Consider the following 26873-nt stretch of genomic DNA (forward strand, 5'->3'; position numbering starts at 1 on the left):
AGACCTGTCGATGATAACTCTGTCTTTCCGAGATGGGCCAAAGACATTTGTATAGAATAAATGAAAATCTGATGTACAGATCATTGAAAAAAAAGTGGAAAAGGGTTTCTTCAAAAGTAGCAAATATTTAAATGTAAAAACCTCAGCACACTATTTAAATGAGGCTTTTGATTATTAAATAATTAAAAGAATAATTTACTGCTCTTTAAAAGAAATTTACCCCCAATGTAAATGAGATCCATAATTTGTTATTCCACCGATCAACATAGTCCCACATTGTGCTTCCTTTTGCCCTTTGGAGTCCGGCGTGTCGTTCCTCTTCTCACCACTCCCCGGCCCGTTTCGGGGGTGCCTCTTGTCGGACCACGAACGCCGTACTCGTCGCCGTCATGTTCGCTTGAAAGCAACGAGTTTGGCGCTTCCGTTGCGCATTCCGTGCGAAACGAGCGAACGCCGCGTGTTCCGGGCGGGCGTCTTGTAATGGGCGTCTTTCACGCACACCCCCTTGTTCCTACCGTTCCACCTTGGCGGACGGCGAAAAATCCCAGCAGGCCGCAGGGCGGAAACCCATTTTTCGCTTCCCGCAATCGTTGCTGGCAAGATAAGCCTGGAGAAAATAGAGTGACGAACAAGAAGAAAAAAAAAGAACAAGATGTGTAAAGACACACACACACACACACACACAAACAACTAATAAGAGAACAAGCGACGACCACCACCGGGGACGATCGGTAGTTTCGAGCCCCCGTTTGTTGAATGATGGTGTTTTATGTGCGACATCGGGGTGATCAATCATTTCACGGCAACACACGCCAACGGCAGCTCCAGAAAATCGTCCCCGGGACCGGGCGGAAAAGTTTCCCGGCCGAAGAAACCTGGAAGAAAAAGAAAAACAGAAGAACTTCAATCCGACACAAACTCTTCGCTACTCTTTGGCCGTTATTGAACTGTTTTTTTTCCTCCATCGTCTTCTACACCGCTGACACATTGTTATCGTGTGGGCCGCCCTTTATTTTCCCTTTTACCCGAAACCCGCGCGGCATGTTAGCGGTTCGGTTCACGTGAACGTGTCAAAAGCATATCTTAATGCAATACGTTATGCTGATGATGATGATGATGGTGGTGGTGCCGATGATGCCCACGGATCGCGTTTCGCGTTGCCGCTCCCGGAATCGGGTTTTCCGTTCGCGCAAAAAAAAGGTCATTTTCCCACACACCAACATCACCACCGCCGCCAGTCGTCGTCGTCCTGCTTGCCATCGTTCGTGCGCGCACGTCTCGCGGTATCTCGCACATTTTGCACCGTTTTAGGCGTCGGCTTTAGGAAAGTGCACCTGGAATGGAGTGGAAAAGCACGAAAAAGAAAAAAACAAGTCCCCGGTGGCTGCAACTGCAAGCTTGCATCTATTAGCTGCTATTCCAGTTATTTTTTATTTCTTGTCATTTGGCTCAAACACCGTCCCTGCGTGCGTGCGTGCATGCGTGCGTGCACCCGGGCTAATTTCATAATTACAAGGGATGGAAGGAAAAATGCCGAGCGAGCTTCTACTTTTCCTCGGAGAACCGAACGAGTTAATTGACTTTCAAGTGAACTATTTGAAATTCATGCTGGCCACTTTCCCGCCTTCCACCTTGTTCCCGGGGAGCAAAATGTGCCTCCCCGCCCTCCCCATTTCTCCCGACAATCCTTGCCGTTATGGAAGCTCGCTCCGCTTAAAAGGTTTCCCGAATTAGCTTATCTTATCGGCCGCGACCAATGCCGTTCCGTGAATGTTGAAGCGCTGCTCGGTTACGGCGACACCCGCACATTAATGTTGTTGTTTTCCCCGTGCACCCACCCACCATCCTCTCTTGTTCGGGTGCTGCGGAATGATCATGTCGGTCATTTTGCTCCATCATTGTGAGGAGCGTGAGGAAGGCGAGGAAGGCGAGGCGTAAAATGCAAACTGCTGTAATTGCATTACCTCATCATCGCGATTAGCCAGCACACAACATTATTATCCGCTGCACCCATCAGCGATCAAAGGCTGGTCGGTGATCGTGTGCTAATCTGCGAACGTGAATACATTCATCTTTGCTGTCTAATGTTTTTCCCAGTTTTTGCTACTTTTATCCCACTCCCGTAAGTTGTGATTTTTGCTCCATGATGCTTGTTTTTCTTTCCGACATGAATAGTATTAGTTTGTAGTTAACTTTGCTTTTCAATAAAATGTGGTACACAGTACACGAAAAGTAGTAGCTTAAGCTTTTCGGATGAACTTATATTTCATTTGCTCTCCCACTCCTCCTTTATCTCTTTCCACTTGAGATGTTAAGTTTTTTTTAACATTACTATCTTTTTATACAAACTTCAATCACGATTTGTTAACCTGCTTACCGTTTCCCAGCTGAATTATGACGGATTTTACCATAATGAGCCTTGACGAGACAAGATTTTCCTTTTAACCATGCCAGTTCATAAAACACTCACTTTACCTGCGCCGCCGCTAATCGGCACAATGAAGTTGCTGCCCGATGCAGTACACGCTCGAAAAGTACACCATTTATCCGATCAATTTACACCCACGGCCATTGCCGGAGTGGCCCGAAAGGGGCTGCTTTGCAATTGCACTTAATTGAGACTCTTTCGTTCTTGTGTTTTTCTGTTTGTGCCGTTTCAAACGATCAGCCGAACCGAGTGATTTTTGTGCGTGCTTGCGCAACCGGATTCGCCTTAGCCCCGCGGACCCCGTGGTGGGGCGGTGTGCGTTATTTATGCTCGCAATCATTGGTTTTATTGCGATTGCGCCTTGCCGAACGGAACCGGTTGCACATCGGGCGGCCCGGAGTGGTGTTAATTTGTAAAACATTCTTGTCCCCCGGATTGATCTTTTCGATCGGGTTTCCAGCAGGCGAAGGAATGTGTCTCACGCACTTAAATAAATAAATTAAGAAAAAAGGAAGAGGTATGTCACCGAAACACTTACCCGGTTCGGTTAGGAAGCTCGAAAAGCTTTTACTTTTATTGCCACTTATTTCTTGATGCGCTTGTTGTTGGATTTTAAGTTGCGGCTCAGCTGGGTCAACCTTTTCGGGACCGAAATAAATTAAAGCTACATTCGCCGAAAACTGAACCTTGGAGCTTTGACCGACGGCCTACACTAAGATCGATCGGACTGAAACCGATCTCCCATCAACCGTATGGTTCGGAACACACACGCACATATCCGGACGGTCTTTCCAGCGCGCGGGTTCGCCGTTTTCTGCGGTCTAATTTATGACACAGTCAAGTTTGTCGTTTTCTCCCGCCCCTCGAATTTTCCTTCCGAGAACAAACGACGGGTAGCTGCGTTCGCGCAACGAAAAACGCTAAAAACGCTTTTTTGATGTGACATTTATTTGAAAGTTTAAACGACTGACCACCCCGTACGGCGGGCCATCCGGTGACATTTTGACCTTTCCTGCCGCAACAACTGCATTCTGCAGGAAGGTAAAAAGAAATGTGCAACGCGCCGTGTTAACTTCTCCGGGCGCTTTCAACGTGCTTGTGTGTTTCCGTGTGTGTCCTGCACCGGAGGGTAAAGTTTGCCACCGCGCGGAGTTCGTAACTTAAGAAGGGCCATTTGATTTACGAACACGACCGATGCGATGCACGGGGGATGCGAGGCGGAGGACACAAAAATATGCAATCGCGCGGGAGGGTACGGGGGAGGGGAAAAGAAAACAAAAGAAAAACCAGGCACAAACCACGACGAAAAGTGCGGTCCCGGCGACCGACGACTAACGACACACATTAACGCCGGCCGGGGGTTTGTTTAATAAAATGTTTATGTTGTCTTGTTTGCGAGTTGTTGTCACTTTTATTATGTCTGGTGCGCGGTGCGGTTGCTACCAGACACACACACACACACACCCGGATGCATTCGTTGCACCTTTTTTGCAATTCCGATAACCCAAACCACATTTTCTGTACCGGGTCGAGGCCCGGACACGCATGGGAAAATGGGAGTGCGGAGTGTGCGGAGGGTAATCGATTTCCAAGCCACCGCCCCGATCGAACGATGGATCAGGGTGTAGTTCCGCACACCGGAAGTATTAATATTTATGGTAGACATCGTTCTCTACCGATGAGGGCGGGAGAGGGTGAGGGAAGAGACATAAACAGAAGTAACCAACGCAAAACGATACAAAACTATAGCCAACACGAATCGAATTATTTCCTCAACCACAACCAAAGAACCCGTGTAAAAGCCTGCGTTTGTCGGAAGCAGAAGACAAACCGAAGAAGGATATCAACTCAGACATATACTTCCTCGATCGAACGCTCGTGACGGAGGTGGTGGTGGAGGAGGCCTATCATAAATAAAAACTGTTGTGACAGTTTTCCCAAACCACAGACGGTTGAATTATAATCACATTAAAGACGCATCAAAAAGCGCATCGCATATATCCCTCGTACGGTTCAGCACCGCCGAGAAGGACATTCGAAGTTTTTCGGGGCCAAATCGTGAATGGGATGCCACGGGAGCGACCCGAACGGGGTCAACCCGAGGTGGGGGAAAGCAAAAGGGAAAACCAACAGAAAAGTGGGAGCGAAAAACCACAAAATAAACTATCTGCTGGCTTCTTTTGTCAGCCCGATCCTCTCGGGATGCAGTTGAGAAGTGTTATATCTATCACTTGGATAGGAAAAAAGAATGAAAGAAAATAAAAGAAGCGAAGGGAAAACGGTAAAGACCGCACCATCGGGGGACCGGATGAAACGGGCTGCATGTTGGTGCAGGATAATAACCCCGAAGGAAATAACACACATCGTTGCCTAAGTAAATAAAAGTCAATACCCAAAAACCCCGGCTCGATGGGTTGCGATGTCCTTTTGCCACGATGCTGTGACCCCTCGTGTGTAGGGACACTCACACGAGCGCAGTTTCCGGGCGGTGGATTGAAGGCGTCGGAAATGAAAACAAAATAAAAAGGATAGCAAGCAGAGCGAGTCCTTGCTAAATAGGGAGGTTTATCCGGTTTGTGGCGAGCCGTGGAAAGGTGGAAATGTGTAGGAAAATCAGTTCCTGCTTAATAAATATTGATGAATGGTCGAAGAGCCGCACGGTCGTATCCTTTCCCGTGGTGTGGTTTTTGGAGGGCACTTTTAATAAATGACTCGTATCGTATCGGGTTTCCAACCGTGTTGATCCTTCCGAGCGCTAAAGCCGTCGACAAACACAGCTTGGGTTGTCGAGCGTGTCGAGCGTGTATTCTTCTCTCCCACACTTCCTCCCGGGAGGATAGTTTTCCCACTGAATATTCCCCCCCCCCCCCCCCCCCCCCCCCCTGACCACCCCCAGGGAGCGGGAAAATTGCAATTCGGTGGCGCATGTTAACCACAACCATCGCCGGGATAAAAGGTGATACCTTAACGGTGTCGAAAGTAATGTCATACTTGATCGAAGCTGACGGGAAAAAAGGAAAAAAGGGCAAGATTCCTCCAGGATCCATTTGTTGGAGATCCTGTGTCCTGTGGGGATTTCGCCCCAAGGTTATATTTGCTTCTTCTCTTCTCCTTAACGCCCGATCATTTATTATGTCCTCCAACCGAGGTATTATTTATACACTCCTAGCGAAGCGTTGTGGGGCGAGGAAAGAAATGATACATCCACGGGCCGATGATAATATACTCGAAGACATCTTCCCCCCGTTTTGGAAAAGGGGCACGGACCCTGGAAGGATATCAAGCTGCAAGAATAAAGCTGGAAGCAAACGCCGAAGGTGTAAGACTGTTTGATATAACTTTTATACGACTGTGGAATAAAAATGAAACGGTTTTTATTGTCGACCGATCCGGTAACACCGGAAATCGACTCTCATAATCCACAAGCACGCACACACTCACACACGTGTGTGCTTCTTTTTCCGGGGTTGTTTCGGGAGGATCATCTTTTCGCACCCCTCACGGTGGTCATCTCGTTTCCGCATAAGCCTTCCGCTGTCAGATGCGCCGGCGACATCATATTTCATCCTCCAACTCATCGGTTGGGCGGGTATCAAAATCATATTTGACCCCTTGATCCCTTCCCGGAAAAACCGTCCGTGCAGTGACGGGCCGTTTGTCCTCCCTCTTTCGAGCAGCATCATCTCTGCATCTTCGTCCGGATGGCATCATTATTATTACGATTATTATCGTCACCATTCACGTTTGTTTCCTCAAGCGGGAGACGCTCTGTAAGCTTCGATGCTTCTTGCACGCCACGTCACATCCCTATCGCCGGATCGTCTCTTCCCAGCTGTCGCTGTTAGTGGTGGTGGTGCGGAAAATTCGCCGTGCAGTCGAGACGAGGCATCACCGGATCCCGGGGACACCCAGCATGGACTCCGGTTTTTATTGTTTATTTATGGAAAATCTGTTTTCCTTCGTTACGGTTTAATGTGTTTATTAGCACCATCTCACGGGGCGTTTAATGTGATTAGGACATCTTGAAACAAACACATACGACCAACGACCGAAAAGGGAAGGTTCGTTGAAGATGCCGAAATCGAAAATCAGCGCTACGATCTGCTATTATTATTATTTGCCAAGAGAAGTCTCAAGAACGAACCCCTCGGTCGGGTTCGTTCGTTTTTCCCCTGGCCGGAAAGCCGGTGAAAAGAAAGGCGACAGTCCGTAAAAACGACTCTCAGGGGACATAGACTCCTCTGGTGGTCTTGCCCTGCCGTTGTTCGTAAGCATTATTTATCTGATCGGGATTTTTCGGAACACTGTCGAGGGGTAGAAAAGCAAAGAAAACATCCTTAGGTTCCACCTTGTGTGAGTTGCTTTTATTTTCTTTTTTGCAAAAGGTGCGTGAGGTGAGGTTTGCGTTCGTTCTGGAACGTAAGAATTCAGGCGAACTATGGAATGATTGGTCCACATGTCACCATTTGTGCGTTTGCGGATTATTTTTATTTTCCCTCCAAGGCATGTTTTCTTTTCGAATGCAAAAGAATGATGAACATTTTTGCATTTATTAACGATGGCAGGCGGACAATTTAGGCAACTAATCTCCGCCTTCAGCCCCAAAGTGAATCTCAATGCTCGCCCAAGAGCGCTTTCCGAAGAAAAAAGGCACCAGCTCGCGCATGGAGGAGGATTGATCTCGAAATTAATAGCCGCGCAAGCATGCGCGCCAGATTAAGTAGTAAAAGCCGACTTATTTACTACCCTTTTCGGAAACTGGAAGGATACATACCACGAATCGGGAGGTAAGCGCGCGCATTGTTCGGTGTGTTATCTGTTGTTTTACTATCGGCTTGTTAAGGAACACGAGACGAGCGATCGATAAAACGCTAACGCTCCACCGATAGGGGGAATCTTTACCTCAAAAAATGCAAAACCAAAAAGACCGGTTATGTGTGTGTATTCTTTTTCTTTAAACTCCACACATTTGAGGGACCTTTCCGAAAGCATCCACCCGCGTTCGACCCACCGTGCCTGATCTAATCCCTTTGCCGAGGCGATGGATGGAGATAAATTTTCCTAGTCCAGCGCCTTGTTATTCAAATAAGCATCTTCAATGTAGGCGAGATCTGTCCGCGACGGACATACCTCTCCTCCCCCAATGCGAGCAGTGTTAGATTTTCATCGAAAGCTGGAAAAGATTAATACAGTTAATGGTCATATTTTATGGCCCGCTCTGGCGGGCAACCAGACATTCCATCCATTTGTCGGCCCGCCGCCGATCGTCGCTTGTTGTGGCTTGTTCTCTTTTATATTTATCGACCGATCGACAAGACGAACGATTCGCTTTCTTCCGCATCGGTCGCCGCCGGGCAGGTCGTAATGTGGCGGGTGTAATGGCTCACTTCCCGCACCACCACCGATCCGCGACGGATGGTGATGATCATCGACGCTGGCTGCTCTTGGCACTTCGATCATCCACCAAGTCCAACGTCGTCGCCAGTCGAGGGAACCATAACGTTTCACCGATTTACCGACCGGTGGCGAATGTTCGAACTGATGTTGGTATTAATTTTATCGATCGTTTCATTTCCTATTCTGGATTATTTGTCTTCTTCTCGCTCGTTCAATATTATTATTATTATTACTATTGTTATTTTTCCTTTACACGGCCAGTAGGTTCGGCCCAGGGTTTGATGATTCGTTGCCACGGTCGCTGCGCCTTCTCTGCGGTGAAGCTCGCAGTAGCCTTATGTGCTGTTAATTTATGATCGTGTAATACATAAATCAAGCTTCTCAAAGTCGTAGCCCACCGATCGCCAAAGTATGGGAATGTATTTCCATCACGCTCGGCTAACCTTTGAATGGGCGCTTCTCGCAAAAGCTTAGATGACCTAGCGGATATGACTAAAACACTTCTTTAGTACTAACTCCGCATAATTAACCATTTTAAGTTAACACTAAAAAAAACTAAGTAATGGACAAACAAGATGAACGATACGCACAGAAATACATTTTGCAACATTGTTCGGAACGTAAAAAGACATTATGCCCTCGACTGGATGTCTCGACAACTGAAAAGAAACAAACCGGCATTACCTGACAGCCACGTCAGGCTCATCAGCTAACAGACTGATGGGTTAATGCGCACGAGACATGACACTGGTTGTTAAAACTTTAATTAATTAATAGGCCTTCATATCTTCCTACGAACATCATCAAAAACAACATCATCATCATCATCGTGAGAGATGGGCTTACCCGTTTCCACCGCGAAGTCTCAGATATCTCATGACGCTCTCGTGTCGCTGGCGCATGGAAGCTTCGTTTCCTATTTCCCCTTTCGGTTTGATAATGGCCCCCTTTTTTCCTGGGTTTCATTTGCTATTCTCTGTGCCTTTTTTAGTGTGCTGTTTCAAACTAGGGTTAGTGTTCCGTGGTGGGCCGCCTGTTTTTTGTACGGGATTTTTCGATGTACGACGACGAATTGGAGTCATGTCATGTTGTAAGCCTCCTTCCCGATGGCTGATGGCGTCAGTTTGCTTGCTCCTGCCTTCCCCCAACTCTCCACCCTTTCCACCCATCTGGTCCGGTGGCAAAAATGGCGGAAAGGTATTGTTTTACAATTGCAAACTAATCCGAAACCCGGGGCTCGTCAACGGAGCCCAGCGTGAGATCATGCCGAGGTGTAATAAATACGCCAGGTACGTACACGAGTGCTGTTGGAAACACTCCCCACCGCCTTCACCCTCGAGGGGTGGGCGAGGTGGCTACCAACTTTATGCTTGCGTTATGTACTAGTTGTTTGTTCTCCCGCTTAGGCAGAGCAAATCGATGTAATTGAAGTCTGCACGAAGCTCTACGAACGCCACTGACGCCCGGAAGGATGATGACGAAGTTGAATAATTTGCGAACGGGTTTTTTTTGGAGAGGGAGGGGGGAGGGGAAGTTGGGCAGGTGCGGGAAGTAAGTCTACTGTGAAATTTAATATCAAACCGTGCTGTAACAAAACGCCACTAAACCATTGCACGGCGGGAGTTAGTTATTTCGAACATAGGTTTTCGACTTTTACATCGACAAGATCGGCTAATGCTGTGTTTGTGCAAATTTAATCAATTTTCGTGGTTTTTTTGTGTATGTTACTGTTTTGTGAATTCATTTCAATCAACGGCGTTTAGGTTTCAGTTTTTAGATATGGGTTTTGATGTTATTCCAAGTGATTTTTTAAATTTTTAAATTCTTTCTTTTGCTCTTATACTTTCTTTCAATTAGGGTATTACACTAATTGTGATATGTAAGTTAGGAAGTAAAACTATTCGAAGGTAATTTTTTGCTATGTTACACAGCTGTAACAAGCATGAAATAAATTGAATCGACAACTGTTGATTTATTTTTTTTCTCTCCACACCTCCTCCCCAAAAAAAAAACACGCGTTTACCCGAAAACCGTCTGCACAGCGCTGCCCATCGCGGTGTGACGGTTTCGAACGAGCGCCCCATGACGGAAAACTATTGATTAGCACCGAATTAGATGCCATAAAAGCCGCGTCTAGGCCGGCTGTGTGCGCGCATTCGCTCCGTCGGGCGCCCGGAATTAGTTCGGCTGTGGAATTCTATTTTCCAGTGAGTGCGCTCGAAAATGGTGCGTCCTGCGAGGCGGAACCGGGAAGCGCACGGCCAACAACAAGATGGCCGTTTTTCTTCGCTTCGCCCGCCAGGCCCGGGGTCGTAAAATGGCCTACAGTCGCGTTTCGTGGAAACGTTAGACCCCACCGGTCGGGATCGGAACCGGGTTTGCTGGATAAATGGGACTGTAAAGAGTGTATTTAACGATTTATTAAAGGAAGGGAACGCCACGAGGGGAAACAAAAAAACCAGTAGTTAAATAAAACATCATGGCCAACAACAAGCCAACCGAACACGCTCTGAACACACACACACACACACGCGGGAAAAAGAGGGTCCCTCCAGAAGGGCGAATTTGAGCACGGTTTTCCGAAAAGGGTCCTCTGAGGGAACGAGATGGGAAAGCTTTTCCCTTCGGAGCGAACAAAGATGGCCTTGTAGAAATTTCGGAGAACAAAAACCGGAAACACCCGATGATCGGCGGTCGTCCTGGTCAGGGTCCTTTTTTTCCCCGGGTGCTCGCCCAACGTCGGCCCGGTGAAATAAAACGTCAAGTAATGCCTTCAAGATAATTAATTTTATTCAATGCACGAAGTTTGTCGGTCACCAGAGGCAAGTCCCCTCCGGCTACCCGGCGTCCCGCGCGAGTCGTGGAAATTGGTGGCGTGGCGCACCGAAGTAATCCCAAAGCCAAACCCAAACCAACACCTTTTGCGCGATGGTAATTATGGCGCTGATGTGATGTTTCACGGAAAAACTCGGCCCGGTGTACGCGAAGGGCTTTTAGTACGTTTCGCAGGTAGAAAAGAGAAGCAGGGAAGAGGCGGTGGTTGAGGGAAAGGTGTACAGGGAACCTCGTGACGGTGATGATGAGCTGAGGCCGGTGAAACACGCAACACCGGCCGCTACCGGGGGAAGGGTGAAATAAAACCGGCAGCACCAGCAGCAGCAGCCATCGTCGTCGACGTCGTCCGTCAGTTCCGCCATTTTTAAACACAGATCTGATAAGCATTAAAACATGAAAAGAACATTAAATCTATATTTTCCCGCTTGCACGCAGTGCGCGTTTGTGTCGCAAGGGCCCCGGAGTTTCTTGCCTTTCCGGTGCCCGCGTGTTTCTCTGCTCATGATTTCCAACGCGTTTATAACGCGCCTTTAGCTTGTTTCCTTCCTCGTTTCTTCCTGACTTCTCCAACGCTTTTGGGAGCTTGTTTCTTGTTTTTTTGGGGGACAGCTTACTTGCTGTCCACCACACCGACGAACACCGGGCCAATCTTTCGGGCAAACACGCCGGGATTTAATTAATAAACACCCGGATCGTGTTGCCGCTGGGGAATGTTTGGAAGTTTGAGTCCTCGCTCCAAAAAGGGCCGGCTGACAACTGACAGCTGCCAGTGGTTTACATTCGAAGAGAACAGAAAAAAACGCAATACTTTAAACATTTCTTTAAGTTTTTTTTTCCTCTTCAACCACGGTTTATCTGCTCCGGTGCAGATTTTGCATACGCCAATGCCAAATGCAGTTGCGCAGTTGCAGTGCGGGCGATACGAAGGCCATGTCGAACTAACTGATGTGTAGTCACGACACTTGACGGGGAAACCTCCAAACTGTCCGTGCGCCACTGCACACACACACACGCGTGGACACACGGTTTGCCGACTCCCCGTACACGTGCTTGGCCGTGTAAAATCAACCATTGAAAATCCAGTGGAAAACAAGCAAAAACCGAACCGGGAATCTCATTACGCGAAATAACATTATAATTCAATAAAAACTCATACATAACACATGTAGCACCGATGTCATTCCCCCGACAGGGCGCCCCCGGTGGGGTGAGAGGTTTGGGAGTAGTTTGGATGGTTAGTTACCCACCTCTCCCATCTCCCCGTCCCGCAAACACACCATGCTGCCATTCGTGGCGTACCGGAAAACGGTTGCGCAAGGAGCGTGAAGCCCCGGGAAAAGCCTGTCAGTCGGTTTGTAATAACATTGTCCTCGACTATCGGGGAGGAAAGGGTTGCATTATCGGGGTGAGTGGTAGAGTACCTTTTTCGCTTTTTTTCGTTCGTTTTGTTACTCCGTGAATCCTTTTACCCATTCCCCGGCCGTCCCCCGCAAACGGATCTCCTCCATTCGTCGCCGGGTACAAGCATACCGACCTGTACCTGTCATGTAAAGTGAGGCTGCCAGGGCCGCGGGGGGAAGGGGGATCGGAAAATGCGGGAAAAACTTTTACCGATTTGTGTGTTGCGTCGAGTGCGGAGTGCATTAATAAGCTGCCAGTCAATATTAACATCAAACTGAAACGTTCCGGCGCAAATCGCATAGTGCGTTTGCAATGTACTTGATTCGAGAATTAAATCAACAGTTTTTGTTTTATCTTCTCGGGTGATGTTTTCCTACGTTTTATCCGTCTATTTTGAACTCTTCGCCATTTAATTACTTTCTTTTCTTCAATGGTATTCTGTTTTTTCTTGCTACAATAGTATTAAATATAAGGAATTGAGTTTTTTCCTTATGTCTAATGAAACTTTTCTGCTCGATGATTCCATTGCACCAACTTAAATGAAACCAATTTCTAAAACGAGCGAGTTTTTGTTTTGTTTTAAATCAATCGTTTTCTCTTATTTTCTCGTCTTGGTCATTTTTAGTTTTATGTTCAACTCGTTCGGTTGTTCGATACGTGTCATGCATGGTCACCTTTCCGTTATGCCCTCGGCTCCCGGCCTCTTCGCCCCTCAAAATTGGAGCGCTGGGTGGCGGAAAAAGGCGCTCAAATTTCGCCTCCGAAAGGAAAGCACACTCATAGCAAGACAAACAGACAGACAAACAAACAAACAAACAAACAAACTAGCTAACTAACAAGCAAACGAACACCGTTGTTCGACATCGTTTCGCCGATGTTTGTTCGACGGTTGTTCGAACCGGTGTTCAGTTCTCACTTTCACGTTAGTTGGCATTTTATTTTGAGTTTGTTTCTTTTTCGTACGTACCCCGTTTTTGCCTATTGTGGTTCGGTGTTTTTCTCGCATGCTTCTCGCTGGGAGCCACTCCCGCCGCAAGGGCTGGTGGCACGGTTCCGGCCGGCAGACATTGGTTGATCGGAATCGATTTTTCCCGACACCTTCTTCTACCGCCCCACCTTGGTTTGGCTTTTCCGTCCAATCGAGCTTGTGTGGCCAAGAGGTGGCCAATTTCCAATTTGCTGTCTGTTTGAAGCGTGAGATAGAAAATTGGTCTCAGCTTTACTTTTTTTTTATGTTTCCCTTTCCGGTCCAACAAACATTTTTCGTCCCCGCGCTCCGCTTACCCGCCGGTGGATTTGGAAAGGTGTATCTAAAAATTAATTTAGCGCTCAATAAGCTGTCGGTTCAGCGTGTTCGGTGTGATAATTGGTTTGTTTGGCTCGTTGGCACTTTGGCGCGGACCGAAAATTGAACCACGGCGTGTTCACTTTTGCTTCATTTCGTTTACTTCGTTGTGTTTCGGGTTGTTGCTCTTTTTGTGTTGTTATTTTAGTTTTTGTTGCTGTCCGCACCTTTCCTTCCAGCCATGCAGTGACAATCCCCGAGGAGGGTGTTCAAGTTTCACAGCTTTTCGCACGGACAATTTTGCTAACGGTCCGACCTGACCGGTCAATTTGTTTCGTCTCGTGCGAACGGTTGACTTTCTGATCGACCTCGAACGGAGACATTTGTCAGATCGCCAGCAAAACACCAGAGGAGGGGGGAATGGAGGGACATACCCCGGGACAAAAGCCCGAGCCGGGATTAGCAACGGATCGACACCGATGCGCTACGTTCGGTTGCCAAATCCATCCTCGGTTTGTGATTGTCGGTCGCAAATCCACTTCGTAAGGTTTCACGCGACAAGGGACGAACAACAACAGTTTTGACACAATTTTCCAAACTCCGGCCAAACGGACGAAGGACCGATGAAGGACCTCCTGGGACTCCAATGCAGTTCAATTAGAGTCGAAGTCGGGACCGTGCCTGTGGCATATGGCATTTCGGGAGTGCACTCGGGACGATCATCCGAGGAGCGTTTGACAGCTACGGTTGAAGTGTTTTCGTTGCCTTTGGGTTGCCGGAGGACGACCGGGTTCCTCGTTTGACAGCTGGCGAAATTGAAGAGGCTTCCCACTGTGGGTGCACATTGCAATCACTCGCACACAAAGGCCGGCCGTTACTATTCCTTGGAAACGATCATCAAGGGTACGATTGACATGTTTTGTTCGAAATGCAGTTCGTTTCGGACCGGAAGTTCCGATGGCCGAAGATAGACGGATGTGATATTTTGGAGTAAAAAGTGAAAAGTGAAAAGTTGATTCAAGGAGACGTACCAAAAAGAATAGAATAATTTTGATCCACTAGAAAAGAGATCAATTATCACATTAATTTCAAATTATAATGCTCCCAAACCTTGTTTATAGTGTTTATATCAATTTATTCCAGTTAAATACCAAATTTGGGAGCGATTCAATCAATTTTTTTCGAGAAAATTGTTAAAATCTACTTGAAATATAAGCAAACACTGCGTAAAAAAATGGCAAGTATTATTTTTCTTAAGCTTTGAGTGTTTTTAGGAACTATCAAAACGTTACTTAAATATTTTAAGCCCGAGAAAAAGCTTTAATTTCGATATAAAAGTGGGCCAAAATAGACGCAAGGAAATCTGGTATTGAGTGAATCGAAATTTCTGTGCATTCTGACAATGAGAGCTGATTGTCAGAAACTTTCTAAAAGAAAATCCGATTATCCTGCAAAAAAGTGGATATATATTAATTGTTGTAATTAATTTCTATTTTTTTAGAAAAGAGTATTGAAAAAGCCTCATAAAAATCCATGTATTAAACCACCTTTTTAGAAAACGATTATTTTCTAATTGTAACAAAACAAGAGACACGTTTTTAAGTATGTTGTTTGCAATAGAATGATGTACCATTAAACCATTACCACTTCATTCGTTGATGAGTATCGTGCAATGCATCGATCGTTCCGCTTACTGCCCGTTAAACAAGCCAACATTCATTTTATTTGTACCCAACCACACATCATCGCCATCGTTATATTGATTGTCAACAGCGCTCCTTAATAGAACTCGATCACTTAATCGGTCGCATCGAATACGAACGCACACACCGACCGACCAAGATATTCGATATCGCCATCTCGCAGTCGTTGCAAGATCGCGGCCATCTTGGCATTACACCACCCCTGGTTTAATGGAAGTCTCACCACCCTGTCTTCCCTCTTCCTCCCTCTCTACCCGTACCGAGCTAACAGGCCAAACCTACCATCGATGATGTCAAATTACTTCAACTTCGCTGCACAAAACCCTCCACTGACATCAGTTATGCATGAGTGGCGTTCGGGCAAATTAATAAACGGTCCACTTGCAGGGACCGCTGCGCTTTTCGATCGTTTCCTTCTCTCTCTCTTTCTCTCTGTGCTTCGCTTTTCCCACCCCACCGCAACCACCGGCGAAGGGATGGAAAAAGGCGAGAGTTAAAGAGAAGAGGGAAAAAAGCGTACGAATTAAAAACACTGAGCCCCACGCGGGAGGGGCGAGGGAGATGAATCGATCGTTACAACTAATGGCTGCCCTTTTGGGCTAGTTTCTCCTCCCGCCCGTTTCCCCCCAGCCCTCCCCCCCCCCAGGGTTTTCCCCACTCCGTACGATTAACGCCGCGTAATGGTGCTGCTTTGTTTGTGACGATTCATGCGTAATGCGATTTAAACAAAGTGAAAAAAGACACACGTGAGAGCAAAAGAGCGAAGGACTAATTTACATCCCGCTGAGTTTCTCTTGCTCGCCCCGCTTCTTGTGGCGCACCTTTAGCTTTGTTTTCTTTTTTTTCCCAAACTAAACTCAGGTGTTCGTAGACAAACGAACGCGCGAACGCGTAGTTTCGTGTAGGTACACGTGTAGCGAAAAGTTACGTTACCTTCGCGCGCGCGCGCGCGCTCGCTCGCAAACCAGTTCCATCCGAGTGGCACATACACACACGCACACCGGTACCCTTCTTTTCTTTTTAGCCCGCGAAACCGTCGCGATCATCATCATCGCAACTCGTTACGAAGATCACTACCGTTTAAGTGTTGGAAGTGGATGTTTGATGCTTTTTATGTTGTGCTGTCTGGTTTTTTCCCTCGCTTTTTTGTTGCGTTGCGTTGCCCTCCTCCGGCTTCCCTAAGAGGTCTTCATCTTGCGCTCACCATTCCCCCTTTTTTTCACACCCTTCGGTCAAATTGCTACATTCATTCTCGCGCATTAGGGAAACTTTTCGTTGTTTCGGAACGGTACATAATGTGGGTCGGCCATCATTATTATTAGTTCCTCTGCTCGGTTTGGTCGGGTTTATTTGCTTGCTATATTCACTGCCTGGCATACACTGGCAAGAAGAAAAAAAAGAAAAGGTAGCACATAAGCACAGCTAGTTCCGTTGCTATGCGCTGAAGCTGGGGCGTGGTCTTTAGCGGTTGTTTTGTTTGCTTTTCTGATGCATTGAATGTTCTCCTAGGTATGTTTTTGTCCTACCATTCTGCGTTCACGTATTAGAATCAACTTTTTCTCACCTATTCTCACATCTAGGGAACCGGCTTAGCGAGCAATTCACTGCGAGATCGCTATTGTGTCGCGAGATCTTGGCTTCCTTCCTTCGGGACCCCTTGGGGAGTTCCGTTGCAGGCGGAAGCTAAGCGCTAAAATATGTGCAATTAGGCTGGCACTTCCCCGGGCTCTCTAGCCCCTGGCGGGAGGATGGCACCAGGACGGATTCGAGAGATTACCGAAAGTCGCACGCCCCGGGGCGTCGGGACAAACGCCACACGGGCAAATAAAAGGCCGCTGTTCGCGACCCCATGGTTTCCGTCCGACGAGCGTTGTTTCGGTTGACTTTTTCTTCCCTCCACCGAAAGGGTTTAATACCTGGTGCTCTCCTTTCGGTCGGCCCGAGGTCCATGATCTCGCCGGAACCAGACGCGGTTCGTACAAAACTAGTAGTAGTAAACATAAAATGTAAAGCGTAATCCGATTATAATATTATTTCACGGTACCGACCGAAATTTTCAAAACATGCAAACACTCACACACACACACACGCTTGGACCCCCGGACCCGTGTGAGCACGGGCGAGCACATTAAAGCCCTGACACGACTCGAACATGTTGACGGGCGGCTTCGGGCTGGGAAAGGGAATGGAAACTTTGCAGCGGACAGGAAAAGCGTCGTGCGTCGAAAAACCTTCAGTTCTTTCATCGTTTTTTTTTTTTTGTAAGCAGTGGCATTGGCCTGAGTTGGTAACGAAACGAAAAATAAAAACACATCAAGAACACACATACAGCATAACAAATAATACCTACACAAATGGAGGTAACGGCTTAAAAAGCCGATCGCCTTTTTAAGGCCCATTCGCCTCTCTAAGCTTCGATGTAGCGCTGTCGGACTTATGCGAAATGAAGGGAACGGGAAGGGGGGAGCGGCAAAGGGAGAACTCGGGCCGTTGGAGGTTGCGGAAAGAAGCCACCTAAATGGCAGCGCCATTAAAGCCGACAAGAAGGAAACAAACACATTCACCGCGCGCCAAGGACGCACGGGAAAGGAATTAAGTTTTCGGGTTGGGAAAATGCAAAATAGATTTGAACTTAAAAACATGCTGTAAACTAAATATAGATCAGTGGAGAACAATTCGAAAACAACGAATTACAAAAGTATCGAAAGTTTGGAAATCTTTGCATTACTTGATTTCTCGTTCCAATCTCGCCGTTGTCAAAATAAACCTCAATCGCAGCCAGTGTGACAATAAATCGCACCTCACTGTGCGCTACAATAAAACGCTGTTTTATGCTCCCACCGGTGCCGGGTGTCCTGCCGGGGGAGGGCCAGGGTTCGAAAACGCCGTCGTTTCGCGTGTAGCGACGGCATTAGCCGAGGGCGTGAAAATCCGTCCCAAACTATTTGATTGTCGATCGGCACCTTTAACGGCGGTGTCGTTGTCCTTAAACAATGCCGAAATCAACCGCAATACACGATCGTGCGTGTTCGACGGTGTAAACCGGCTGCACGGTTATGAATTTATGCTACGAGGACCTCAGCGAGGCAGAAACAACAGAAAAACAAATAGACAAAAAAAAAACATTCTCCCCCCAACAACCAATAGCGCCTAGGAGTGTGTGCGTGTGTGTGTATGTGTCCCGCAGAGTCTTCGATTGGACGCAAGGGAACTTCGGTAAACCGTCGAGTAAGGGATGGAAACAACATAAAAACACACATACACACACACACTCCGGTTCGATACGGCTGGAAATCACTGAAAATGTTTTGCAAATAAAAATATTTACCCAGATGGTTGGAGGTCTCGCCCGTGGTCCCGAGGTCCATCATGGCCATCAAACCGTCATCATTGTCGTCATTGCTTGAAACACAACCGTTCACATGCACACACATACGTGGTGATGGCACTAAAAAGGCGCGTTCGGAATGGGTCGTAAAAATCACACATATTCGATTATGCGGTGGAACGGTGTGCAAAGGAAGCATAAAACGCACGCTCGTCGAGCTGTGTAGTGTGTTTGTTTGAGGTTGCCTGTGCCTTTTTCACCCCCCCCCCCCCCCCCCCCCCTCCCGCGGGCCGTGAATAATTCCTCCCCCGGGAAGGCGTGGGAAGAGGTGGTGGCGCAGTAAAAACGGGGAAATAAGTGGCGCCATCTGGCGAACGGCGAGCGGAAGGATCGTGGGCGCCTGCTGGGATGGGGAAGGGTGGTTCCCGGGGGGCCAAGGGGGTACTGTGTGTGTGTGTTGTTTAATCAATAGTATTATTTAAAAGCACTCTGGAATGCTGTGGCGCGTAGTGGAAGGAAAATAAAGCCATGGAATAAACAAATTATATGCTACGCGGTCGAGGATTTGCTTTTTTCCCCTACAACAATGTAATCCTTTTCAGGCGGCTTTTGTGTCGTTCTGGAGGTATCGATGGTGAAATATATACCTGATTGATACACACAATATGTTATAAGTTCTTGTTTAATCTTACATCGACTTCAAGTTATAAGGTGCTTCCACTAACTAATCAACCTTGAAATGAAACTCAACAGAACTTATTTATATAACACCTGATGATTGATTCTGAATGATTCTGAAAGCAATTATCATAGGAATTGTTATAGATTTAGAGTTTATAGGTAATAATCAAGTTTTTAATGCTTTTAAATGCAGAAAACTTTTGAAGAAGCAGGATTATAATATCAAATACAATGAATAGTTACTGTTTCCAGACACAAACATCGGAGGTTGAAGCGTCATTAAAAGATGATAGGATAGAAATACAGAATCATGTTCTACCGCCGATCCTCAATTTCAAGCCTCTAACATGCATGCCACAATATTTGCCGGCGTGCATGGATCGTGTTTACATTTCGATTCTCTGCTGCCTGAAGTCGACATTCAAACGTTCCGCGTTTTCCAATCGACACTCTGTTCATTTTCGCCTCGAAAAAGCTGCCCATATTGTGTCCAAGCATCTTGCTCCTTCGTTTGTCGAACAGCGCTCGTTGAGAAACTTAGCCTCCAGCCGGTGTTTTACCTGCGATGCGACGGCCCATGGTGTTTGCCGATGGGCTTTCGGTCGACTATCGAGCCCCTTGTCGTCATCGTTGTCCGGGGCGAGATCGTATCAAGATCGAGGCAGAGATTGCTTAGGATGCTGGATGCCGATCCGTCCGTGGCCCCTGTCGTCATCGTTGTCGTTATTTTAGTGTCAATTTTCATCCCCCACCGCCCCCCTCGCCAAACAAACACCTATCCCGTCGGGGCTGCCCCGAAGCGGACGGTCGGCGAAATGGGTTTTGATCTCCGGGCGACGACGGGGTCCGTTCCCAATGTTACCGATCACTTGTCCGACGGCGTCGTCAGCAGGTCTCCGTCCGACGGGGAGGGCGAGAGGGAGAGAGAAAAAAAAAGGCTTAGTTTGAATAAATAAGCGCTGGGAAACAAGATTTTTATTGAAAATGGTCATTTGTCGATTCCGTTTCGTTCGTTCGCGTCCTTGTTGTAGTTCGGCTTGGGTTACTTAGATCGGACATTCCGGACTCGCGGAGAGCGCGCGCGGAAAGGTGGGAGGACGAAAGGATGGAGATAAATGACAAAATAAAATATTAATAAAACACAACCCAAGTAGGCCGGCTTGTGGGCTTGCTCGAGGTGAAGCTCGATCGGAACGGGAAACGGACCATCACCCGGCGATCGTGCGATGCCGACCCTTGAACTCGCCCGGTCTAAACGCAGCCGGGTTGCTTGTTTGACTGCCAAGAAAGTTTACTTTCCGAATCCCGGCGGTGTCTGTTTGTGAAACACTAGACGCCACGGTCCCGCTTCCGCGTTTGTCTCCCCAAAAACCCCGCCGAATGTCCGATTCTGACAAACTCAAACTGCTTTAAACTGTCATCGAAGAGGCGGTTTGTGCCATCACGCAAGCGTTTGCGCCATCACGGAGGAGGAGTTTGGAGTTGTCAGTTTCCTTTTGGGAGCCTGATCGATGGAGTTGGAAAAACGGTTTCTCCGGAGTGGATTAATTTCAATATCTGCTTTGTAGCTGGATTTATGTTCTAGTTTTACCGCGCTCGGGTTTTCCTTCTTCCAGTTCGGCTTTATCAACCTCTCGGATGTGGGTGCGATTAATTTCAATTAAGTTAAAAATAAAACGAGCCGGTGCCGGCCATTATCTTTCGAAAAGCACTTCACTTTCGTTCCGCCCCGGCACGGAAAAACCGTCCAGAGCTCCCGGACATGGTTGCGTATCAAACAATCGACAAGCTGGACGAGGAGAAATAGCTGCAAACACAAACCAACCGTCCGTTGGGGTCTGTTGAAAACCTCCCCCCCCCCAATCTCACCGCAACAACCTCGGCGGCCCTTTTGGCGGAGGGAAATTCAATCAATTTTCTGCTTATCAATCAGTCCACCTATTGCCCCGGACATGGGCCTGACAACGGCGGACAACGACACGACAAAACACGGCGTACTTTGTACGGGAAACACGGGTCGCACACGCACCTCCGCGCGTCCAAGAAAACCACCGCACGGACACCTTCCCCGAAGTGGCTAGATAAGTGTCAAATAGGTGAAAACGAGCTTGTTCAACTCGCGCGAACAGCGCGTTCCGAATGATAGATCGGTCAGCCCGGGTTGGGTCGGGCTTGTTGGGTTTGGGTGCGAGATAAGGTGTAGGCCAGCCCGGGTGGGAAGGGAAACGGGTGCAGGGAACAAGGTAAAGAGTGTGTGCTTTGTTCGGTCTGTGCGCAAACGGCCAAACGGCGGTAGTAAAGGTTTTGATGTTCCACACTTGAGGAGCTTCCGGAATAAGAACAGTGTTTCGGTTTGAATTGGGTTTACTTTCGTCCACGGGCCGGTAGGTGGCGCGGGGGAGGGAGGCGGAGATGGAGAGAGGTTTGGCAAACCTTTCGTTCAAGTAAGCTCCAGCGTTTTATCGGAAACAACGACACATCCTTCGGGCATGTCTTCGGTCAACGTGATGAATCGACGCTCCGTTGAGCAAGATGTTATCGCATCGATAAACACAACTTCTAGAAAGTGAGGGAAAAAAATAGCGTTGTCACTATTCATAGACTAAGGTGACAACCGTGTTTGAAAAGCAGTTTGATGTGATGTTGAATTCTTGTGATAGCGTAGAACATCACGGTAGACAATCTTATCGCAACATTTCTGCTTTCTTCGTGTTTTGGGGCGTGAACGTAATAATTCAATTTACTTATTGATAATCTTATGTGTCTTCCCCGAGCGATCATGTACGATCAAGTAGATAGCACCTCAACCATTTCTCAGGAAAAGCCGTTACATGAATATTTGGAAACCGAATTTGTCCTATTTTGAAGATTTCTTTCTCCTTATGATTGTTAAAAAAAATATTTCAATTTTTAGCATCTGTTTTCAACTCTAATTTAATTTGAGTTGAGAGTTTAAATTATCTTTTTATCTTTATAAATCTCAGTTTCAAAGTCCCGTGATGAGATGTGGCAATAAACCCTACATTTTTACAGTGCACGGAACCATGCTTTTTACAATCTGACTCTAAGTGGAAACGGGACTCGAACACGGGTTTACCAAGAGCGAAGCCGTAGTCTTGCCGAGGAACCATAGCACAAGTTAGAAATAGCGAGGAAATATTGCTACTTGAATGGCAAACGTAGATTTTGAAGAAAAATTTTATTTCGTACTATAAAAGATTTTCCCATTCGGGATTCGAACACCAAACTTCTGATACAAGGCTCGAGCACCACTACCAGTACACCAGTTGTACGAATGGACAGCACAGCGAAAATACAGGTATATATGGATATGTGAATAAATTGAACCACCAAACTTTTAATTTAATAATGGTTATGATAATTTGAAAAATATGTATCAAAATATGATCGGATTTGAAAAAGTACATTAAATATCTAAAAACAATCCTGAAAAAAAAATTTTACAACCGTCAACAAAAAAGTTTTTCCTAGCCTAGATTTGAACTCCGATCCTCCGGAACAACACCCATGCACTATTATCCGATTTGAAAAATTACATTAAATATCTAAAAAAATCATGAAAAAATATTTCACAACCGTCAACAAAAAAGTTTTTCTCAGCCTAGATTCGAACTCCGATCCTCCGGAACAACACCCATGCACTTAGCCCCCTAGACTATTGATGAAAGAAAATTTTCGCGTGATATCACTGCTACTAATATGTATGTAAGCAAACTAAATATAGCATAGAAAATGAACCAAGAATAAAAACTTTAGTCACATTTTTCCTCCCCGAGCTTCGCCGGGGCTTCGAGCTAGTAATTTATATTTTTCAAAAATGTATGGTGTCTTCAATGCAAACATGTTGCAAATTCCAATGACCCTACAAACTTCAACAAAGTATGGCCACCCGTCAGACACGCCGTGGCTGATGACAAATATTTATTTCCTCCGCCCGACGTACAAGCCCGGTGCCAAATAATCTCTAATGGCATCGAGCAAACGGTGAAAAGAAAAACAACATAGTATGTAAATATGTACCGCGTGAAACATGTTCATCCATCCAGCCAATGGATGCACATCGGGGTGCATCCGCATGAATCGTATCTGATTCATGGGCGCATTCGAGCTCGAGCTTCTCCCGCGGGTGCATTTGCATTCTGCAACGACAAACGACCGTTTCCAATGCCCTTAACCGACTGGACAACTCAACTGTTGCGCTCGGAGTGTGTGACCGAGTGTTTGGTGTTTGCTGAGCGTGAAGTTATTACCCGCGCCATCGTTGTTTCGTTTTTCATTTTTATCCTTTTATCAAAACATTACCACAAACGCCAACCCGGGAAGGTGAGCGCGCGCGCGTGGTGATAACAGAATTTTAATGGTGTCCTAAATGTTGACGATAGGGATAATACTATTTTTCCTACAAAACGCGACATAGTGCACTAACCACCTACGCGAGGGAGGTCAACCCATCGGTGAGCTGCGATTTAATGAGGTTGGATGTTCGAGCTAGGTTCGGTTTCAAACAGTTCCAGTTCGTTCGTGCGTGATTTACCCCCAATGGGGAGAGGACATGCGTTTCGGAGTGCGGAGGATAGTGAACGATGACGATTCAGTCTAGGATAAAACAAGACCAACTTGAAGCGAATTTAAATTCCAAAAAGTTATTAATTACGCATTGGTGTCTAAGGCGTCACGTTTGATCTCGAATAGTTTAAATAATGCCTCATTTTATCCAGAATACCAGAAGTTATCAATTTAGCAATGGTGTCTAAGGCTACACTTTTGATCTCGAAGAGTTTAACTAATTTAACATTTTATCAAGAATATCAGAATATTACTACTTGGTCTCTAAATAGTTGCATCAAGGTCCATATTAATTCAGAAGATAATAATGTGATATATTTTCTTAAGACATTAATCTGATTCTGGCAGACGGCTTTTGGACTAAATAATAAGATATTCATAATGTTCCAGAACTGATTTTTATATCCATCTTTAGTCAACAAGTTCTAGCTCTACGAAGCCTTCAAATAGTTTGCTTATATATTCTGGAACTTGTAAACCTTTAGGATCCCATAGTTCCCCCCGCGAAATTCTGGCAAGACCCTGGCGTGCGGAAATACCTTGCATGCAGCGCTTGCGTCCGGCTTGGCGTTGCACTTTCGCCGTTGCACAATCACGGCCGGCTCGAGCATGCAATCACGGCGACCGATATTTGCCGGAACCGGGGAGGGATGGTCAAGGGCGAAGAACAGCGCAGGAGGTAGGCAAACATGCTCTCGGTTGATTCTGTTGTTGGCGATGTTGAACATCGTCCCACCGGGGCCGCGGTTTTGGTCGCTCGGTCGAGTGGCGTTATCACCGGCCGATGCGCAACAGACACACGGGACACGGTTCCGCGAGAACTTCCATAGGTCCTCCGTAGCCTGAAGTTCCTGATAAGCGGGCCCCCCGATCGAATCGCGAGGCTATTTAGTTTATGTTTGCACATACTCAATCCCCCCCCTCCCTCCCAATCACATACACACACACGGATGTCGATGGTCCGTTGTCGACGTCGTCGTCGTCGTCGCCGTCGTCGTTTGTCGCTGATGTCGATCGCGCGCGGGGTCTCGCGGTATTTGTAATTACATTAAATTGGTTCACTTTATATGCGTGCGTGATTTATAGAGTCAATATTGATATGGGAACTCTATGGACCCGACGGTCCCCGGGTATTTGCGCTTCATCCCTTGTCACCAACCGCCCTCCCCTCTCGAGAAAACGGGGGGGGGGGGGTCACATTCTCGAGGCGTGAGCACACATAGCACATGCGATGTGTGCGATGCAAGTCTTCTGCAGCAAACCGGTAGTCGTGCCGGTGCTCCTCCAGTGCTCCTCCAGTGCTGATGACTGATAAAACGCGTTAACCTACTCCTCAGCCACCCCCCTTCTCAACCAGGACGTCATTCGGCCGCTTGGGCTGGCCGAGTGATTATGTCTGTCACGATTGATTTTGACATTTGACATGCGGTTGACAGTTGCCAATACATACACCGGCACAAACCCCCACGCTTCCCCGGCCGATTGCTTGCGGCTTAGTCATGTTATTATTGCGTTCCTTCAGGTGCGTGTTCCGTTGCCCGGTTCGGGTTTTAGTGCCGATGACATGGGAGAGTCGTTTTTTTTTCGGGAAGGTTACCCTTTACGTTGGAAAGTTTCAACACACGCCTTAAGGGGTGATAGGGACTCTAAAGTGTGAGGGAACCCAAAGCATGAAGCAATCGTCACGTTCCCGAGGTTTGACGACCCCTTCCCCAGCTCACCTCCCCAACCCGGGAACTACGTGTGAAGCAATTCCAAGCGTGCAATAATTTGTTCCATTATCGGCCCGTTTCAATATATACACATCGTTCTCAAACGAGCTCCTCTTTTTCCGCCCCCTTTTTCTTGCAGAGTACCACACCGACAGTTCCATCCGCGCCCTCCTCACCCCCGACCGCGCCGGTCGCGATGGCCGTCACGACGACGGTGCCCCCGAGCGCCCGGAGTTCCTCACCCTGCTCGGCTACCTCCGGTCCGCCGTCGTCGGCCGGGCCGGGCGGGGCGTCCGGCGGTGGTTCGAGCGGCGGAGGCCCCGGTGGCCGCTGCTGCGACACCGGCCGACCCATCTTCACCGATCCCATCTCCGGCCAGACCGTGTGCTCCTGCCAGTACGATCTCATCAGCTACCAGCGGCTCGCGAGCGCCGGAATCGCCGGCCCGGGCGGGGTCCCACTGTCGATGTACAGTGCGCCCTACTCGCCGGAAACGATGGCCGCCTACTTCCCGGCCATCGGCGCCGATCAGGCTCCGTTCTACGCAAACCCAGCGGTAAGTAATGCCTCCCATTTCCCGATGGGTTGAACATGTTTTGACGTTCCCCGTGTTGTAAGGTCCGCGGAAGGACCTTTCCGAACCGAAAAAAACTGGAAAGAGAACAAGGACATTCTGAAAACACATGTGTGACATGTGTGCGGAGCGAATAGTGAAAGTAAAACAAGGAAAAAATAGAAAACGAACGCTCCTAACCGAGTGAATATCACTTTTCCGTGTTTTCAAACTTTCATTCCACAACGAGAGAGAGAGAGGGAGGGAGAGAGTGAAAGATGTTAACATGACTGCACTGACGACATAGGTTCGCGGAACAACCTCGGGGTAGGAAACATAAAAAAAAAACCAGGAAAACTACACACACATTTTGCTTCACCCCAAAATTGAAGTGTTGCGGGAATGTCCGCAAAAGGTTGTTTTATCCCGAGCTATATCATTTTTCCTGGGACAGCGATTTTCACCGAACCTTGACGCTGGATCTTCCTCACCGGTTGGGGACACTATCCGCCTCGGTTGGGTTGTTTTTCCATTCCATTCCCTCCCCCCAAGCATCCTAGTCGCCGAGATTAACCACAGCTTCATCCCCGGGTGTTGACCAAAATTTCGCCGGACCAGGGGATTTTTCTTCCTTTTTCTGGGTCGATTGGGACCCGGTTTTTTTTATCGGTTGGAGGGAAAAATCTGGCCACGGGAATGTCTGTCGTCCGTGCTCGAGCGCCCCGAACGTGTCGCTTTGTTTTTCGCAACCCGGTTTAGCAAGAGTAGCCGGGTTTTTACTACGGAACTTCGATCCCTCGCCGGAACGCCGGAACGATATGGTTTGTATCTGTGCCTACCAGAAGGCGTGCGTGAGAAGCCAGATCCCGTTGAGCGGCAAGCTACAAAAAAAAAGAACAAAAAACAAGGTTAACAAAATGGATAAAAACATCACCCAGCGGGGGCCATTATGTAGAATCTGGT

The 26873-nt window shown here is 47.4% G+C and overlaps 1 protein-coding gene across 1 annotated transcript in view; it reads left to right on the plus strand.

Annotated features, from left to right (window-relative positions):
• LOC131288636 (homeobox protein araucan) overlaps positions 1–26873 on the plus strand; it is a 62163-nt gene that overhangs the window by 13170 nt on the left and 22120 nt on the right. The window contains exon 2 of the mRNA XM_058317790.1: positions 25497–25913. Coding sequence (XP_058173773.1) covers positions 25497–25913 — 417 coding nt within the window. The remainder of the gene's footprint in view (positions 1–25496; positions 25914–26873) is intronic.

Source organism: Anopheles ziemanni, chromosome 2 (genome assembly GCF_943734765.1).
Source record: "Anopheles ziemanni chromosome 2, idAnoZiCoDA_A2_x.2, whole genome shotgun sequence".
NCBI classification, from domain to species: domain Eukaryota; kingdom Metazoa; phylum Arthropoda; class Insecta; order Diptera; family Culicidae; genus Anopheles; species Anopheles ziemanni.